Source organism: Hyperoodon ampullatus (genome assembly GCF_949752795.1).
Source record: "Hyperoodon ampullatus genome assembly, chromosome: 14".
NCBI classification, from domain to species: domain Eukaryota; kingdom Metazoa; phylum Chordata; class Mammalia; order Artiodactyla; family Ziphiidae; genus Hyperoodon; species Hyperoodon ampullatus.
In genome coordinates, this window is record NC_136927.1 from 22,876,059 (window position 1) to 22,893,965 (window position 17,907).

General features: G+C 59.3%; 2 protein-coding genes across 3 annotated transcripts in view; one reads left to right on the plus strand and one right to left on the minus strand.

Annotated features, from left to right (window-relative positions):
- Positions 1 to 673: 673 nt before the first annotated feature.
- TELO2 (telomere maintenance 2) lies at positions 674 to 12,776 on the plus strand (the record flags this gene model as incomplete). The annotated part of the gene is made up of 20 exons (XM_079719502.1): positions 674 to 1,008; positions 1,524 to 1,801; positions 3,776 to 3,844; positions 4,058 to 4,205; positions 5,583 to 5,685; positions 5,854 to 5,922; positions 6,108 to 6,249; positions 6,344 to 6,480; positions 6,979 to 7,058; positions 7,279 to 7,380; positions 7,598 to 7,686; positions 7,779 to 7,870; positions 8,059 to 8,175; positions 8,286 to 8,357; positions 9,540 to 9,704; positions 10,147 to 10,238; positions 10,848 to 10,947; positions 11,125 to 11,189; positions 11,407 to 11,522; positions 12,328 to 12,776. The coding sequence occupies 20 exons, from the start codon at positions 674 to 676 to the stop codon at positions 12,432 to 12,434; spliced, it is 2,478 nt and encodes an 825-aa protein (XP_079575628.1). The 3' UTR covers positions 12,435 to 12,776.
- Positions 12,777 to 12,872: 96 nt separating this feature from the next.
- IFT140 (intraflagellar transport 140) overlaps positions 12,873 to 17,907 on the minus strand; it is a gene marked incomplete at its 5' end in the record, with an annotated part of 67,643 nt that continues 62,608 nt past the window's right edge. For both annotated transcript variants that reach the window (XM_079719501.1, XM_079719500.1), the window contains one exon: positions 12,873 to 13,650. In XM_079719501.1, coding sequence (XP_079575627.1) covers positions 13,444 to 13,650 — 207 coding nt within the window. In that variant the 3' untranslated portion in view covers positions 12,873 to 13,443. The remainder of the gene's footprint in view (positions 13,651 to 17,907) is intronic.

Below are 17,907 nucleotides of genomic sequence, written 5' to 3' on the forward strand. Positions count from 1 at the left end.
CGCTGGGGAGCGGGCGCGGGGCCGGGCGATCGCTAGCCGGTCTCCACGCCCCGAGAAGGAGCCCGCGTGGACCGGGCTGGGCGAGGAGGCCCAGGCCAGTGGGGACACTTCTTGGGCCCCTAGTGCATCCCGACCTAGTGGCTGGGTGCACTGGTGACAGACAGCTGCCTACTTAATGGCGCTCGTGCTGCAGGGGCGCCCGACCCGAAGTAAATGCTACCTGCAGATGGTTTTGTTTTCTGGGAAGGAAGGGAGCTTGGCAAGGTGAACCACAGGTGGATGCGTCAGGGAGTTAGAAGTGCTGATGGGTCTCCCAGCCTCAGCTCCCTTGACATTTGGGTTTGGCTACTCCTGTTGTGGGGGCTGTCCTGCGTAATGGGGTATATGGGATGTTTACCAGCATCCCTGGCCTCAGCCACCCACTAGAGGCAGAGTAGCACCTCCGGTTATGACCTCTAAGGTGTCTCCAGACATGGGTCCCTGGGGCGTGGTTGCCCTACTGCAGAGGGCACCATGGAAGCCTTGGACCATGAAACCTTCCCTCCTCGAGGGCGGGAGAGCGGGCTTTCTGAGAGTATGTGAAAAGTGCTTCCTTATCCGAGACTGAGTCCCACGTGGATGATGACAGCTCCCTGGACTTCCTTTCTCACGTGCCTTTCCTGTGAACTCCAGGATGGATCCTGAGGTCTCTGCCGTCCGGCTCACCGTCTGGGAGGCTGTTCACATCCTTTCATCTTCTGAGGATGGGGGCCGCATCTCCTGCACCCTGGGGTCCCTGAAGCGCTATCTTGGTGAAACGGAGAATCCAGCCCTCCCTGAGGAGCAGGAGGAGTTTGCCAGGATCCACTTTTCCACCTTTCTCAGATGTCTGGTCGGCAAGCTGAGCCCCGACTGGCTGGAGCTGCTGCCTGACGGCCAAATGGAGGAGCTGTGGGCCAGCTTCTTCCTGGAGGGCCCGGCTGACCAAGCCTTCCTGGTGCTGATGGAGTCCATCGAGGGTGCTGCCAGGTGAGCTGGGCTGGGTCTGATTATGGGTTCGCTTTAACACCTGAAGGATTTCGAACCAACGGGTTCTCCAGATTCTGTGAGAGTTTGGCATCCTGAAATGTGAGAGAATAAAACCTGTGCACGTCAGAGCACTGAACTAAAAGCGGGTTGCGTTAATCTCCTGCGATGGGAAGGCCCTAGCCCTCTGTCCTGCCATGTGGGCCAGGAGCAGCAGCAGGAGTGTTTGCATCCGGGCTTAGGTGGTCTAGGTAGGCAGTGGGCGTGGCCATCCTCCTGGGGCCCCTTCACTCTGTGGCCCCCAGCTCTGTGTGAGGCACCCCAGCAAACTCATTCCCTCAACATCAAGCACACCACGGTCCTTGCGGGGAAGCTGTGTTATTGGGAAGCTGGGTTTTCAGCAGTTGCTGTAGAAGTCGGCGGGTCCGGTGATTCGAAGGTGGGGAAGCTGCGTGGGGCTGGCAGGCTTTCATGCCCCCCCTAGGAAGCGAGGCTGTTTACACCTGCTCTTGGTTCAGCCCCAGCTTCCGTCTGATGAAGATGGCGCAGCTGCTGGCCAGGTTCCTGAGCGTGGGCAGGATGGCCGCTGTGATGGAGGGGCAGTGTCGGCAGCAGGCAGGGCCAGCCTTCCCCCTGCTTCAGGAGACGCTTCTCAACAAGGTTGTGGGCCTGCCCGATCGCCTGGGCAACCGTCTGCAGCGGGAGAACCTGGCCACATTCTTCCCTCAGAACTACTTCCCTCTGCTGGGCGAGGAAGTCCTGCGAGTGCTGCAGGTGGTCGTGGACTCTCTCCGAGGTGAGAGCCCCTCTTCTAACAGCCTCCTCAGGCCATTGTCTCCTCCCTCCCTCCCAGCGCTCCGGGGACTTTGCCATCTCTGGGCAGTGCCATCGTCCAGTCAGACGTTATCGCATGTCTGGGGCGGCAGCCACCCAGCTGTGAAGTTTCACCCACAACTCTGCTGCCTTGGAGGTGGAGCTGACCCGTAAGCCCTGCAGTCCTTGGTTGGACGTCCAGGTGGGGCTGCTCACCGCCCGGCCCCTCACTCAGAATAAGGGAACGTCCACAGTCTGGAAACCAAAAAGCTCTTACTGTGAAGAGGGTCCAAGGTGGCTTCCGGCTGCGGTGCCCGTGGCCTTGTCATCGTGGGTGGAGGACCTCGGTGCTCTGCTGTCTGGAGGCGGTGCTGGGGGCCGACCCTGAGGGAGCTCTCTGCACCTGGGGGCCATGGGAGCAGCTTCCTGCCCACCCTCTCCACTAATCATGGTCTCTGGAGCATCAGGGACATGGCTTCCCCACATGTGTGTTCCAAGAGCCGAGAGAAGCCAGGGGCCATGGCAGCCTGAGTGGGGGTGGGCGTCAGGTGGTAAAGAGCGGGTGGGCTGTCCGAGCCACCGCCCTTTCCCCCAGTGAGGTCCTGCCTTCCCTGTGGCCCTGGCCCCTGCACTGCCCCCACCCTGGCCCGAGGCCCTCATCTCGCCTGGGTTCTTACCACAGCCTCCCACGTGCCCTCCTGTCTTGTCTGAGCTGAGCAACTGCATGATGCTGTTACCATGAGCCACACTCAGAACCTTCCAGCATCTCTGCTCCTACCTCCTCCCAGCTCTGGACTGGCGGGCGTTCCTGCTTGGGACGCCCCGTGCTCTGGCCTCAAGTGCCTCTTCTCAGGGCCGCCTTCCTGGTCACCCTGTTTAGTGTCGTAGCTGCTGGCTTGTCCTCTCCCTGGAACTGGCCATCCTCTACGGTGCTCAGAGAGGCCCCGCCCTGTTGTCCGACGTCCCCCCCCCGGATTGAGCTGCGGGCCTGGGCTTGTGCGCACCGCCGACCCGGCGCTCAGAGTGGTGGCTGATGCAGGCCAGTGGTCCTCACGGGTGTTGAGAGAAATAGACCTAAGTATTGTGTCCTTGGGGCTAGAGTTGTGCCCACATCTCGCAGACTGTTCTGCCCTCATGGACGCAGGTCGTGAGGGGTTGCCTGTCTGCCCACAGTTAACTGCACATGGCGAGTGGCTGCCCTGGGAGACAGCCAGGTGGCACTCGGCAGGGGGCCGCAGGGGTGAGGCCTCTGCTGCTCTGTGGGGCCCCCTTGTGTCTGCACACCCTCTGCTCCCCCTGCTGTGTCCCTGAGCATTACTGTCTCGGGTGAGAGAACCACGCGGGGGGAGGCGTGCGCCTGCATTTCTCCAGCCCAAGCGTCCAAGCGGGGTTCCAGCAGGGCCGCCCAGCCCCTGCTCTGGCTGGGAGGCTCTGGCTGGGAGGGTCCGCCTGCCTGGGTGTCCTGAATGCCTCTGGAGCAATGTCCCCTTCATCCTGTGAGTGGCTGCGTTGAATTCTGTCTTGGCAGGATCCCAAACGGCCATCTTTAGATCTCAGATACTGCGTTTGCATCATGCGCGGGGCCATCTGTCTCCTGGTTGGTCCCATCACCCTGGCTCTTCTGGGGCTGATGCCGCCGCCGCCCACCCTCTCCTTGTTCCTCCGTCCTCATTTCCTCCCTGTGGCGCTTAGAGCCCCTCCTCTTCACTGGGCCCCTCTGGTGCTGCCGCCTCCCGGTGCCCCGCAGTGGTCCCTACTTTATAGGATCACTGTGAACATAATGCTTTTTAAATGGTTATTTTCATTGGCTCTTTGAGTTGGAAACAAGGCTGGTGAGGTTGGAATTAGACCCAACAAGTTGGCAGTTCTACAACCTGGGATCCGCCTGGAACAAGGTCTGTCTCTGCTCGGCCAGGTGTGCGTTGATGGCCTTACCACCGTCTCCTTCCTGTCCCAGGTGGCCTGGACTGCTCCGTCTCCTTCCTGTCTCAGGTCCTGGGGAAAGCCTGCGTCCACGGGAGACAGAGTGAGTGTTCGTCATGGGAGAAGCTGCGGCACGTCCCGGGAAGGGTGGGCTGTGCGGATCCCTTGCGGGGAGTTGCTGAGGTCCCCTTGCGTGGGTCTGGCCCTGCTGGGCCCCGGGGTGGGGGCTTGGCTCTGTGATAGGTGGGCCTGTGGGCTGCAGACACTGGACACCCCATGGCCCCTGGGCTCAGGGCCCCCGTGTGCTTCCCCTCAGAGGAGGTCCTGGGCGTGCTTGTGCCCCGGCTGACGGTGCTCACCCAGGGCAGCTGCCTCTGGCAGCGGGTCTGCTGGTGCCTGGTGGAGCGCGTGCCTGACTGGGCCATGGAGGCCGTGGTGAAGGGGTTCGTGGAGGCTGCCCCAGGGTAAGAAGTAAGGCATCCTTTCTGCTGCAAACGCTTCTCCCCCAGGAGGGCGGGCAGTGGGGATCCAAACGACTCCTGCCTATGTGGGGTCAACACTCATGGGATGTGGGCGGTGGCCCCTCTGTCTGGTGGCCGGTCATTTCGTAGAGTTTGGCTGTGCAAACGCCCATCTTTCCCACTCCTGACGGCTGTGCTGGGCCCCCCAGTCCTCATCTGGCTGGACCGAGACAGAGGCTGCGGCTTCTTTGCAGCCTGAGGGTCCCTGTTCTCAGAAAACCCGAATCATGCAGAAGGGTGTGCAGGGAATGCAGCTTCCTCCCACCTGGTGGCTGTGGTGACTTTCCTGTGTGCCCGTCCACCTCTGTGTCTGTGAGCAAGGGGGTCTGCGGGCCATGTTCCTGAAAGGGCAGTGCTGGGTCGCTTGGTTGTCATCCATGTTCCTTCAGACCGTCTCCCAGCATGAAGGGCCTGTTTCTCTGCCAAAGATGTTTCCTCCCTGTTTGACTTCACATTTCTTTGATTCTGGCTGAGGGTATGTGTCTTGAAGGCATCACGAACCATCTGATCGAGTCTTTTACTCGCCTGTGTGAAGGCTCCTCGTGAGGGGGGGCCCCCACCTTAACACAGGCCTGGGTCTGTCCTGGCCGGACCACTGGTTTGGCTTCTCTGAGATGTCCTAACTGCCGTGTGAGCCCAGCATACCGTGGGTCACTGGGTAGGGCTCAGCCTTCTCTGTCACCGAGGCTGTCGTGCTGTCTGCCCCAGGGCTGTAGGTCACTTTGCCTGGGTCTTTCTCTTTGACTTTATCAGTTTTCTTGTTTTTTCTTTTTCTTTTAACCTTCACGTCTTTGATTTGAGGGATGAGGAGGGGAACACAGCCTCACCTGCTTCCATGCTGGCGGGAGGGTGTGTTGAGCTCTAACTCACTAAAGGAAGCAGGGGTCTCTCAGTCTAGATTGGGATCTGCAGACTACGGCCTTTGGGTCGAATGTGGCTCACTGTGTTTTTGTAAGTAAAGTTTTATCAGCAAACAGCCACGCTCATCCGTGTACCTACCTGCCGTCGCTGCTCTCAGCTACCGTGTCTCTACAGAGCCTGATGGCCTGCAGCCTGGCCCTTCACAGAGAAAGCTGGCTGCCCTGGTCTAGACGGAGCATTTCACCTGGACTGGTCGGGGCAGGCAAAGGATGTCCTCTTGTGTCCAGTCGCTGGGCTCCCTGGTTTCCACATTTACTGGGAGGAGGGAGAGTCAGGACTGACTCAGGGCTGAAGCACCTGCACGGCTCCCTGGTGGTTAGCATGGAGCCGGGGGGTCCAGTGTGGATCCATGGGATTCGGAGTTGTGCTTTTCCCTCTCCCCACCGCTGTGCCTCGCAGGCCTGAAGTCCTCTCACGGCTGCTGGGGAACCTGGTGACAAAGAGTAAGAAGGCCCAGTTTGTGATGACCCGGAAGCTGCTGTTCCTACAGTACAGCTGCACGGTGAGGGTGCCAGCCGGGGGTGGTAGCTGCGGCAGGCGGGGCTGGAGCAGTGCTCGGCTGCCCGGACATGTTGTCCTTCAGCCCAGACCCGTCCTGCCCCTGGGCTCCCTGGGCCGGGCGGGCGGTGTCTGCCTGGCAGACGGTGAGAGGACGCCGGCTCTGTCGCAGATGCCCATGCTGCAGAGCCTGCTGGGCTACCTGGCCATGGACAGCCAGCGGCGCTCACTTCTCATGCAGGTAAGCACCGCCTGTGCAGGTAAGGGACTCTCAGTCCCCGCGGGGAGAGCGTTCCTGCCTGGGGTGGAGGGCGCTGGCCGGAGCCTCTCTGGGGCTGTGGGGACGTGGGCACCAAGGCCCACAAGGTCCCGGGATGTGTTGGGGAGGCAGGGGCTGTCTGCCAGGCCGGGCCTACCACCCACCAGGCGCTGAAGGAGCTCCTGGAGACGTGGGGCAGCAGCAGTGCCATCCGCCACGTGCCCCTGGTGCAGCAGCGCTACGTCAGCAAGGCCATCCTCATCTGCCTGGCGCACCTGGGGGAGGCGGAGCTCCGGGACAGCCGGGATGGTGAGCACGCGGGGGTGCCCCATCCCCACTGCCCCCGCCGGAGCCCCATCCTCCCCCCACCCCCAGCTCAGCCCATGCGCGTCGGTGCTTCCAGAGTTGTTGGCCAGCCTGATGGAGGGAGTGAAGAGCCGCTTGGACAGCAGCCTGCCCCCCGTGCGCCGCTTGGGCATGATTGTGGCTGAGGTGGCCAGTGCCCGGATCCACCCCGAGGGGCCTCCCCTGAAGTTCCAGGTGAGCAAGGGCTGCGCCTGCCATGCTCTCCCTGAGCTGCTGACACTCCTGCCCCGGTGTCACCCTGCCTGCCTGTGTCCAGGACCACGGAGCATCTGTGCTTGGTGTCGAGTTGGCCCTGGTGGCCCTACTGAGGCCGCGGCTGGGAGGGGAGTGGAGGCGCAGCCCCTCAGCTGGCGCCTGACCACGTGTCCCCAGGTGGATTCTCTAGACGGGACTCTCAGGCCTCCCCTCCGTCTGCCGAGCCCTCTGGGATGTCCTTGGAGATGGTGCCACATCTGCTCTGTGTCTGGGGGATTCCCAGGGCCTCCAGCCTTCAGCCCCCCCAGTGCCACCCTCTGCAGAGGGGGAAACCTGGACAGTTGCTCTTGAAAGACCGTTGGCTGCCAGAGGCCAGAAGCGCAGACTGCGGGCTGTGATGGGAGGGCCTCGCAGGGGCCCAGCTGTACCACTCCCACTGCTCCCGTCCCAGCCAACTCCAGCTCATCTGCGTTGCAGTATGAAGAGGATGAGCTGACCCGCGAGATGCTGGCTTTGGCCATGCCCCGGCCCGCGGCTGACAGCCCCTCGGAGGCGGGGTGAGGGTCTCCATGCCCTGGTCCCTGGTCCCCTCCTGGAGCTCTGGGCGTGGTGGGCCAGGTGGGGTGGCTGCTGCACACCTGTTACTCCTGTCCTACTATCGCTGAGGCAGAAGCTAAGATGAGGGCGGGGGTGGTGAGAGCGCTCCCTCGGGAAGCATGGGTTCTGGGATGAGAGACTTGTGGGGCACCCTTGAGGGATCCTTCTCTGTCCCCAAAGCCCGTCTTTCACTCCGGTCAGTGGAGAGACTCCTGACAGAGAGACTGTGGACCGCAGCGGCCCCCAGCCTGGACCTGAGGGCTCCGACTCCGAGCTGGACAGGTGGGGGCAGCACCACGGGGGAGAGTGCGAGGGTCCTAGCGGGGCCCGCCTCAGGGTGTGGGCCCTGCAGCGCCGGTTCCCTCTGCCTGATGAGTCCTCCTCCTACCCGGAAATCAGCCCACGGGGCTCTCAGCCCGGCAGCCATTCCCGAAGCTTCAGGGACTGGGGGTGAGTCCCGGGTAACAGGCAGGTCTGTGTGTCTGTTCTTCTTCCTCAGCGATGATGAGTTTGTCCCCTACGACATGTCGGTAGACAGGGAGCGGAGAAGCAGCAAGGCGCCCTTGTATGTGCGGGGCTGTTTGGAAGGTGTGCCCCCGCCCCCGCCCTGGGTCCCCCGCATGCTGCCCACCCTGCCCGCCGGCTCCGCCTCACTCAGGCGCCATGTGGATTCTGGGCAGCTCTGACCGGGTCCGAGGACTGGGAGCGCTGGGAGGCAGCCCTGTGGGCCCTCGAGGGGCTGATCTTCAGGAGCCCGGCTGCCACTCAGGAGGTGAGCGTGTGAGGGCTGGGCTGTCACGGTCGCAGGAGGTGGGTGATGGCTTGGCAAGGGCATGTGTCTTCAGGGAGCCCCATGTGGCCCACATGGGCCTTGACAGCGGGGCCTCTGCCGGGCGGGGGGCGCAGCCCAGGCTCCTCGAGACAAGCCCCTTCTGTCAAGCACCCTGACCCCGTGTGCAGGTGAGCGTGGAGCTGGCCAAGGTGCTGCTGCACCTGGAGGAGAAGACAGCCGTGGCGGGGTTCGAGGGGCTGCGCCAGAGGGCCCTGGTGGCCGTCACAGTCACAGACCCGGCTCGGGTGAGTCCCTGCGGCTGAGTGGAGCCTGGGTCGTGCCCCCAGCAGGGGCTGTGCTGGGGCCCTGTCTCCGGGATCGTGGCCCTCAGAGGCCTCTCGTCCGCCCGGCCTAGGTGGCGGAGTACCTGACCGCACAGTTCTATGCCCTCAACTACAGCCTCCGGCAGCGCATGGACATTCTGGACGTAAGTGCCTGGGCCTCTGTCCCACTCATCAGGACTGGACTGGAAGGCCTGGTGCAAAGCCCCTGGAGGGGGAGCAGGCATTTGCCAGAATCTACAGGGATGGGACCACAGGCCTCCCCAAGCCCCTTGTTGCCAGACCTGAGAGGCTGGGACCAGCGTCTGTCAGATGTTTTCTTGACAGAGCATGGGCTTCAGGGGCTGCATTCTTTGTTTTAGATAACAGCATTACTGAGATATGATGCACACAGCGTAAAATTCAGTCTTAAGATAAGCAGAATGTGGTGGGTTCACGCAGTGGAATATTACTTGGTCTTAAAAAGAAACGAAATTCTGACACCGTGCTCAGTGAAATAAGCCAGACTCAAAAGGACAAATAGCGTACAGTTCCACTTAGGTGAGGTCCCTGCAGCCGTCAGATTCACAGAGAAAGAGAGCGGATGGTGGGTGCCAGGGGCTGGGGGAGGGGTGGGGAGTCAGGGTTTAATGGGACAGAGGTTCAGTTTGGGAGGATGAGAAGGTTCTGGAGGTGCTGGTGGTGACGGCGGCACCATGAGTTTACCTGGTGCCGCTGAGCCGCGCTGAACAACGATTACCATGGTGAACGTCACACCACGTGTGTTTGTCACAGTGACACAGAGACTAAGACAAAGCTGAAAAAAAGTTCAGCGTTTCCATGTTTACAGTTCAGGGGCGTTTGGTACTTTCCTGACGTCGTGTGACCATCACATCCACCTGCTTTCAGGACGTCCCACGTCACCCTAAAAAGAACCCAAGATGCTCCCTCCCCCACCCCCAGCCCCGCAGTCAGTCTGCTCTGTCTGTGCATCTGCCTGTCCTGGGTGCTTCCTAAAAACGAGGTTGCACGTGTGGCCTCCGGGTTTGGCTCCGTCCACATATGGCCTGGGCTGGGGTTCCTTCCCTTTTCCTGAGAGGTGGGGGTGGCGGGATTGGATGGGCTCTGGGTTTCGGGCTCGTCAGCAGGGAGCACGCCCACCTCCCTCCTATCCCCCCCACAAAGTGAAGTGAGCCTGAGGGACTCCAACTGACTTGCATGGGGTTCCCAGAACCCACGCCCCCAGGACTGCCGGGGCCTTCGAGGGCACCCGATTCACCTTGAAATTTGGAAAATGTCATCCTTCCCCAGTGGGATGGCGGCTGCCCCGGGTGTCTCCTCTTTTCAAGGTCCTGACTCTGGCTGCCCAGGAGCTGTCTCGGCCGGGGCGCCTTGGGAAGGCTCCCCAGGGGGGCTCCCCAGACCCCGGCTCCCAGCCTGGTGGTGCCGTGGTCCCGGCCTGGCGGGCGGTGGTGGAGGAGCGCGTCAGACGCAAGACCCGGCGATTTTCCAAGGTCAGCCAGGCCCTGGGGTGGCCTCTTGGGTGGGACCTCTGCCCTGAGGGGACAGCGATCACTGGGTCCTGTGAAGGGAGGGTTTTTGGTACAAACTGAGTGATGTGACACATGCTGTTAGGGCATCACATTGAAGTGACTTTAAAACGTGAATGCAGATGTGGGTGTGAAAACAGCCCTGAGGGTTCTCTGTCGGCAACAACTGGCCCGGCGTGTGCTGGGTCATTGGGGTCCCTCTAGGCCGGGGCTGAACATGCTCCCCTGGGATGTTGGGCTATGTCTGGAGACATTCTTAGTCACCGGGGGTGGGGGGTGGTGCCCGCTCCTCTGGTGCTCAGGACCACCCCTCCCAAGTGTCCCCGAGTGTCCCTGGTGTGAGGTCCCCAGGCGGGGCTGTGCCCTGTGCCCTGCCTGGCGCCTTGTGAGCACGTGTGTTTGGCAGGGCTCTCCGGGGCGGGCACCAGCCGTTGGCCCCAACGAATTCAACTTGGTGGCTGGCTACTTCTTCTTCCCCCTCCTTCAACATTTTGACAGGTGAGCGAGTTTTCTGGCGGCCTGTGATTTGGGGAACAGGAGCCCTGGCACCCATGGGTGGGAGGGTACCTAGGGTGGGGGCTAAGGTGGGATTTGGCTTCAGGGGGGTCAGGAACTCGGCTGTGATTGTTTGTAGCTTAAATCAAGTGACCTGAGGGCATTAGGCGTCAGGGTGTCCGTTATCTCCGGATGATGGGTTCATGGTGGGGCCGGGGCCAGAGCCTCACCCTGGTGCCTCGACCCGGCGTGCCCTGCCGCCCTCGTGCGCATCCTTGTCCTGTCTCAGCCCGAGCAGGGTACAGATGTCCCCCAGCCATCGCCACATGGGTGCAAGGCTCTGTGGACAGAGGGAAGGGCCTGGAGTCCTTTGCTGCAGAGGCCCTGCAGTCAGCAGTCCTGCTTCCTGATCCAGGCCCGGGCTTGACCAGGCGGCCTTGCAAAGTGACGGGGAGTCTGTGCAACGCCTTCTCCTTGTGGCTCTGGGCGCCACGTGGGGACAGGCAGTGAGGAGGAGCGTCCAGGGGCTTGGGGTGCCCTTGGTGGCCCACGAGGTTGGGGAGCCGGCCCTGAGTGCCTGGCCTGCACCATTCGCTGGGTTCTGTGTTGTAGGCCTCTTGTGACTTTTGACCTTTTGGGAGATGACCAGTTGGTTCTTGGGAGACTGGCCCACACCTTAGGGGCCCTGATGTACCTGGCTGTGAACACCACGGTGAGCTGGGACCCCGTTCCCCTGGCATCTGATGGCTCACCTCCCGTGGGGTCTGCGCCATGTTCTGTCCCCCTGTGGGCCTTGCCTTGGGACAGGAGTATTTGAACCTGAGGATGGGGTCTGAGGCGGGGACTGCTATGTGCCAGGACCCCTGCCTACTGGGTTCTGCTGTTTCAGGTGGCTGTGCCCATGGGCAAGGCCCTGCTGGAGTTCGTGTGGGCCCTTCGTTTCCATGGTGATGTGTGAGTAGCTACAGGGCTGAGGGGAGTCGGGTGGGGTGGGGGTCCTGAATCCTGCTGGAAAGTGGACAGTGGGAGGTGGGTGGCAGCTTCCGGGGTGGCTGAGAGGCAGCCTGGCTGGGCGCTCCTGCAGCAGGAAGGGCCGGCGGGGCTTCCCTGGCGTGGGTGGAGGGCGCCAGGCTGCAGCTCCTCACGGCTCAGTCTCATGCCTTCTCTGCAGCTATGTGCGCCGGGGCTTGCTGTCTGCTGTCTCCGCCGTCCTCCTCAGCGTTCCGGCTGAGCAGCTGCTGGCAGACCTGCTGGACGAGCTGCTGGAGGCCCGGTCCTGGCTGGGAGGTGAGTGCTAGGCCGGGGTCACCGTGGCCAGGTGGTGGGAGGCTGGTGCAGCCTGGAGGGGCCGGGGTGCCATCAGCTCGTGGGCAGCGTGGCCCAGTCCCCAGCCCAGCATGAGCGTCATGTGGCTCCCGTTTGTGTGCTGAGTGTCCTCAGTGTGGGGGTGGGGACATGGCTGCTGTTGGGTCACTTTGACTTTGGGGAGTCCTGCAGGGAAGGCGCCCAGATGTGGGGGTGGCACCTGTATATGCTGGAAAGTTCCATCCTCAGCAAAGTTACAGTGGTGATTGGCATTTTGCCACATTTTCTCTGGCGGCCACCCCTTCCCCACACACATGTGCTCTTTTTAAAAAGTCTCTGTGGCCAGTAGTACCCCCACCTGTGGGCACTTGAGCCATGGCCCTCAGAGCCACCGTGCCCGCGTCCACCCTTGGGGCTTGCAGCTCATCTGCATCCACACTGGCAGGCCCGGTGGTTCTGACGGCGGCCTTTCTCTCCCTTTCTGCCAACCCTGCCCGGCGAGGCAGCCCATGAGCCTCCTAGGCTCCTGCAGGCCAGCCCCCCAACATGGGTGTCTGAGCATATCTGCATTCCGTGTGTCGGGATGGCTCGGGGCCTTGTGCTGTGGGTGCAGGTGCCTCCCCGGCCGGGCTCCCAGCCCCAGGTGCTAAGGAGCCCTTTGCCGGCGTCTGAGGACGTTTTTGTGCCACACGGGGCTCATTCAGGAGGCTTCAAATGAGGGCAGCTGAAGAGGGCTGGCCTGCTCAGTGCTGTGACGCTGCCCATGCTTCCATTTCTGTCTTTGCAGACGTGGCCGAGAAGGACCCAGACGAGGACTGCAGGCTGCTGGCAGTGAAGGCACTACTGCTTCTGGAGAAGCTCCGAGACAAACTCCTCCCGCTCTCCTCTCCTTAGCCCCCGACCCCCGGGAGGCACATCCCGCTGGAAGAGTGCGGGCTGGGGGCCAGCACGTGGGGCGGAGGTGCAGCTGGTACAGCCTGGAGTGTCTGCGGCTCAGTGAAGACTCTGCATCAGGGCCTTGGGTTCTGCCCCCCACAGACTGGGACTGGGACGTGGCCTCTGAGGCTTGGGCTCCAGGACGGCTGCTCAGCCCAGTGCCTCCGTGCAGCCTGCAGAATGCAGAGCTGGGGCCACTGGGCCTGGGGGCTTCTTAACAATGTGCCCCCAGCCCTTCCTCACCTAAAGGCCAGGGACTTTAAGAACAACAGAAAAGGAAGAATAAAAGAGGTGCAGGAGCTCTTTGTGGTTCTCACTCCTGCAGGGAGCCTGGTGCCCACACACGGCCCCCTGAAGGGGAGACATGGAAATGGGGGCAGGAAGGGGACACAGGCCTCCGAGAAAACAGACTTTATTTGGAGAATTTCGGCAGCTGGTGGGTGGAGCTGGGGGTGGGAAAGCATGAGGCAGCCCCCCCCGCCCCCATCATGGTGCTGTCCCTGATGGCCCCTTAACGGTGGGAGCTGGTGACGGAAAGGGCACGGCCTAGATGGACAGAGCCTCCCGCTGCAGCCCAGTGCCAACCATTGTCTCCCTGTGGTCAGGACGGGGTGTCCTGTGGGAACCAGTCAGATGCACTGCTGGGCAACCTGTGTGGGTGCCGGGGGTGCCGGGAATATGGGGACACCCTCAGTTTCTTAGGCTTTACACCCTGTACTTGGGGGAATGTCATGGGAAAAATGAACCAACTCCCTTGACTGCCGAGGGGCTAAAACAAAACCCTGCAGGGGTCAGGGACTCAGAAGGGGTGGCTCAGAGACCCTCCCCCTGATGCCCCTCGGAGGCTAGCGCATTTTCCCACAGCTCTGCCTACGGACTCGGACACAAAACTTTCACCAGGAACGTCGGCCTCCTGCTACTGACAATGACTGGCGAGTCCCAGAAGAGCCTGGGCAGCAGCAGGCCCTCAGGGGCCATTCTCCACCTCCTCCATCACCTCCTCGTCCATCTCCTTGTGATCCTCCACGTTGTTGTGGCGCATCTGCTCCGGCATGGTGCGCATCAGAGGGATGCCCAGGCCCTGGTGCACGGCGTCCACAGTGCGCTGGCTCACGTAGTACGACACGTTGATGGAGGACACTCTCTTCCGCATCTCCTCCAGGTACTTGTAGGCCTGGGTCACACACAACAGCCGTGACCGGTCAGCGCACAGTGGGAACAAGGGGCCCAGCCCGGGGGCAGAGTGAACAGGGGAGGGACACCTTTGATAAAGGGGCTCGGGTGGCCTCCCGGCCTTCCCAAGCGTTGGTGGCATCTGCGGGCAGCGAGGCTCAGGCTCTGGTGGTCAGTGCTGTGAGCTCCCCCAGGGAGTCCCATGGGCAGCCTGTTACCAGGACCCTGTGTGTCTGGGGACCACACCCCAGAGGGTCTGCCCACCCTGGATACACAGAGGGAGACCTCGAGGGAAGGATGGATTCATGTCTCCCGTCTGTTTCATTCACTCTGGGGTGTGTGCTTGTTGGGCCACTCTGGGGTTTGTGCTTGTTGGGCCAGAGGGCCAGCAGCAACATACAAACGGTTTGTCTTGTCTATTTTGACCAGGCCTCCAATTTACCCCCATTAATTTGCCTGTGGTTAGTGAGTCTCGTGTGTGTGGTCCTTGGCCCGGGGCTGGTGAACTATGGGATTGTCAGTGGTTTTCCTGTACGACATCCTCTGGTCCGACCAGTGGGAATATGTGTGTGGGGGGGGGCATGGGGGCCACACAGCAGCTCGGAGTGGGGTCTGAGGCAGGATGGGTGTGCTTACACCTGCTCCACCTGCCTGCACCCACCCACACCTCCTTACACCTGCTCCACCTGCTCACCCACAGGGAGGGTCATGTGCAAGCACAAGGAGCTGGAATAGGGCCTCACGTGGCTTCTACAGGTACACTGAGTATCAATTCAGAATATGAACAAAATTTCCAGGAGCTTTTTGACTTTATGAGGAAATAATCACATCTTAGCATTTCTTAAAGATGATAAAATTTTAGAATGATGTTATTTCAGACAGATATAACTGTCTGATATAAACAATAAATATCATAAAGATAAAATAGGGTGTTTGGAGGGATGAGGGAGGCAGTGTGCAAGTGCCCAGGAGCCCTCCAACGAGGGAAGGAGACATCCAGGCACCAGGGGACGCCCTTCGGTGTCTGCTGAGGGCCAGCTGTGAGCCAGGCGCCGTGCTGGGCACACAGGACACAGGTACAAGGGAGCACCAAGCCAAGGGAGGACTGGGCGCTTCGGTGAGAAGCCCAGCCCAGCAAGGGTGGAGGGAGTTGGGCCGCCGTGGGGTTTGGGTGGGGGAGCCTACGCAGAGGGGAGGGGGTGGGAGATGGCGGGGAAGCCAGAGAGAACACCTGGGCGCGGGGAACGACACAGCCAGGCCTAGAGGTGCACTGGGGGCAAGGGAAGCAGCGTCTCCAGAAGGAGGGTCGGCAGTCTGTCAGGACTGGACTCAGGATGGGGCCATGAGGACCGAGCGGGAGGGACGTCCCAGGGACAGCGAGACCCCAGAGCAGCAGCGGGGGCTTCTGTGCCCCCTGCCCCCACCCGGGGAGGAAACTCATGCAGGCCTATCCTTTCTCAATTTATTTATAGATTTTAAAAAATTTAAAGTTACTAAATCCTACAGGCTTCAAACAAGGCTTGAGACAACAAAGAATTTGGTGAAATACTTGAAATGTGATTTTTCTGTTAATTTTGAGGACTCAGTGGTCTGAGCATCTCCGCAGTCCACTTTTGTTTTATTCTCCAAAAAAGGGGGAACCTGTTGGGATTCACTTTAAAGCTGTTTTCCCAACAACAAAAGGGGTCGGTGAGTGGAAGTGGCAGGACTGGGAGGATGTGAGCAAGTGGGCTGGGAAGTCTGAGTTCACGGTGCTGATCCCCCAGACCTGGGCCACGGATGCTTGGCTTTCCTGGGAATCTGGGAACTGCGCCCCGTGAGGCCGGCCTGGCCCACTGGCAACGCTTCTGAATGAGTTGTCAATCCTGGGTTTGCCAGCACTTGGGAAAGGAAGGCGGGGGTCCCTCGGGGTCACTGCAGCCTCACCAGGAACTACCTGTGAGGGACAGGCCGTGGGCAGAGCACGTGGAATATAGCACAGTCTGTGTGCTGCCCTTTAGAACATGAAGGGAAAATGCAGCCAGGTGGGGTTCTGCTGCTGGTTACGAGAGAACTAAGACCGAAAAGAACGACGACAGAGGCTTGTGGTGAGGGCAGGGTGACTCACACTAGACCAGCCCCCCTCCCAAACAAGAAGGACAAACTGGGCAAAATGCAAAAGGCTCTGGAGAACAACCATGGGCAGGTGGGCTTGGGGAGCTGACACTTGGGTGAGTTTTCTGCTTGTTGTAACTTCTGCCTCGGGGAGGCCCAGTCAGGGCCACTGGGGGAAGTAAAAGGCACAAAGAAACTGGCCAAAAGAACCAGAATCAGAACTGCATCCACCACAGCAGCTGGCATGTGAGGAAACAGTGAAGACAGTCGTGGAGCGGACAGATTCCAAGTGTGGGCTCTGCCCTGACCTCTGCTTGACCCTGACTCTGCATGTGGGGACCGGCCACACACCAAGGAGCCTGAGCAAAGCCACGTACTGAGCAGAGAGCCCCGCTGCCCACCATGGTGGGGGGGCTTACACTCTGAGCTCAACAAAGATGGCTGCCTAAGGAAAGCAAGACAGAAGATATAGCAGAAGCCAGGGTCTCTACAATGTGTTATCCACAATGTCTGGGATACAAAAAACTGCTAGACATAAAAAGAAACAGGAAAACCTGACCTATGCTCAAGAGAAAAGACAAATAATGGAGACCAACTCAACATGATCCAGATGTTTGAATTAGTGGCACAGACTTTGGAGCAGCAATTACAACTATGCTCAAGAGTATAAAGTGTTCATTCTTAATCAACAAATAGGAAATTTTAGCAGAAAAAGAAAAAGAAAAAGAACTAAGTGTAAATTCTAGAACTGAAAAATACAAAATCTAAAATGAAAAATTTGTTGGACAGGTTAACAGTGGATTGAAGATAGCCAAAGAGACTCAGTATATTTGAAGATAGTTATGTTACCTAACTCAAGTAATAGGAAGAAAAGATCAATAACAATGAACATCAATTACAAATGTGTATCCACTTAATATGAAAAGGACTAACACTTAACTGGAGGCCCAGAAAGAGACAATAAGGCAGAAAAAAAATTTGAAGGAAAAATAGTTACAGATTTCCCAAATACAATCACAAAAGGATCAAATTTGTTTCCAAGTAACTTACCCTTATCCCAGGAGAAAACTCAACAATATTGAAAAGAACACACACAGATTCCATCACTTGACAACCTAAAACATTTACAGTGTCTGGAATCCAATAAATAATTGCAGACCTGCAAAGCAGGAAAATATGAACCATAACAAAGAGAAGAATCTACCAATAGGGACATCTGGAATTGACACGGGAGCCGAGGACTTTACAGTAGTAAATATTTTACGTGCTCTGTAAGGCAGAGGAAAGAGTAGCAGAATAAAGAGACACAGGAGACGGAGGGAGGAGAGCCGGTTCAGACCCACTGGAGGTGAAACTACGCAAGGAGCAATAGCAGAGCAGACTCTGCAGAAGGAGGACAGTCAACTTGCAGCAACAGCAAAGCAACCGCCCCATATGAAAACAGGAAAAATTCTGGGAAAAGGAGAATCAGTTGAGCTAGGGGCCAATATATACAAGTGGCTGGAGTCCAGAAGGAGGGGGAGGGCAAGGGATGAAAGGGAACTCCCTACAGACGGGGAGAAAACACGGCAGCTCACACATCTGATGCAGACAACGTCCAGGCCACACTCAACAATAAGAAGACAAACACCCAGTGAAGCGAGGGGAACGGTGTGAGCACTTGCAGGAGGGGACCTGAGCAGGGGCTCGCCGCCAGCCACGCGGACAGGGTGCGTTACAACCACAGTGAGACACCACCACACACCCACCTATGTCGCAGCCACCACCAGCTGCATGGCCACCCAACACTTGGACTTTCCTGATGAGGTTGCTGGTGATGTTAGCCAACAGGATTTCTTTGATGGGTGTAATGAAATGTTTTGACATTTGCACAACCCAGTGAACCAGTATTTTCCAAACGACCACCATGATGTTACAAAATCACGTATGTGTAAAAGATGCAAGATAGACCAACGGGTTTTAAGGTAACAAGTACAAAAAGCACGCTGACATGGTTTCAGATCGCTCATTGCAACTAACTTAGGAAACACCACTTGTGGAGTGTGGTGTGGTGTCTAAGACCCGCAAATACTTGACAGGGCTGCTACAAGGTCCTCCCCTTCTCACCTACACATTGGGGTGAAGCTGCGTTTTCATCACAGATTTCATATTTCAGTGAATCAAA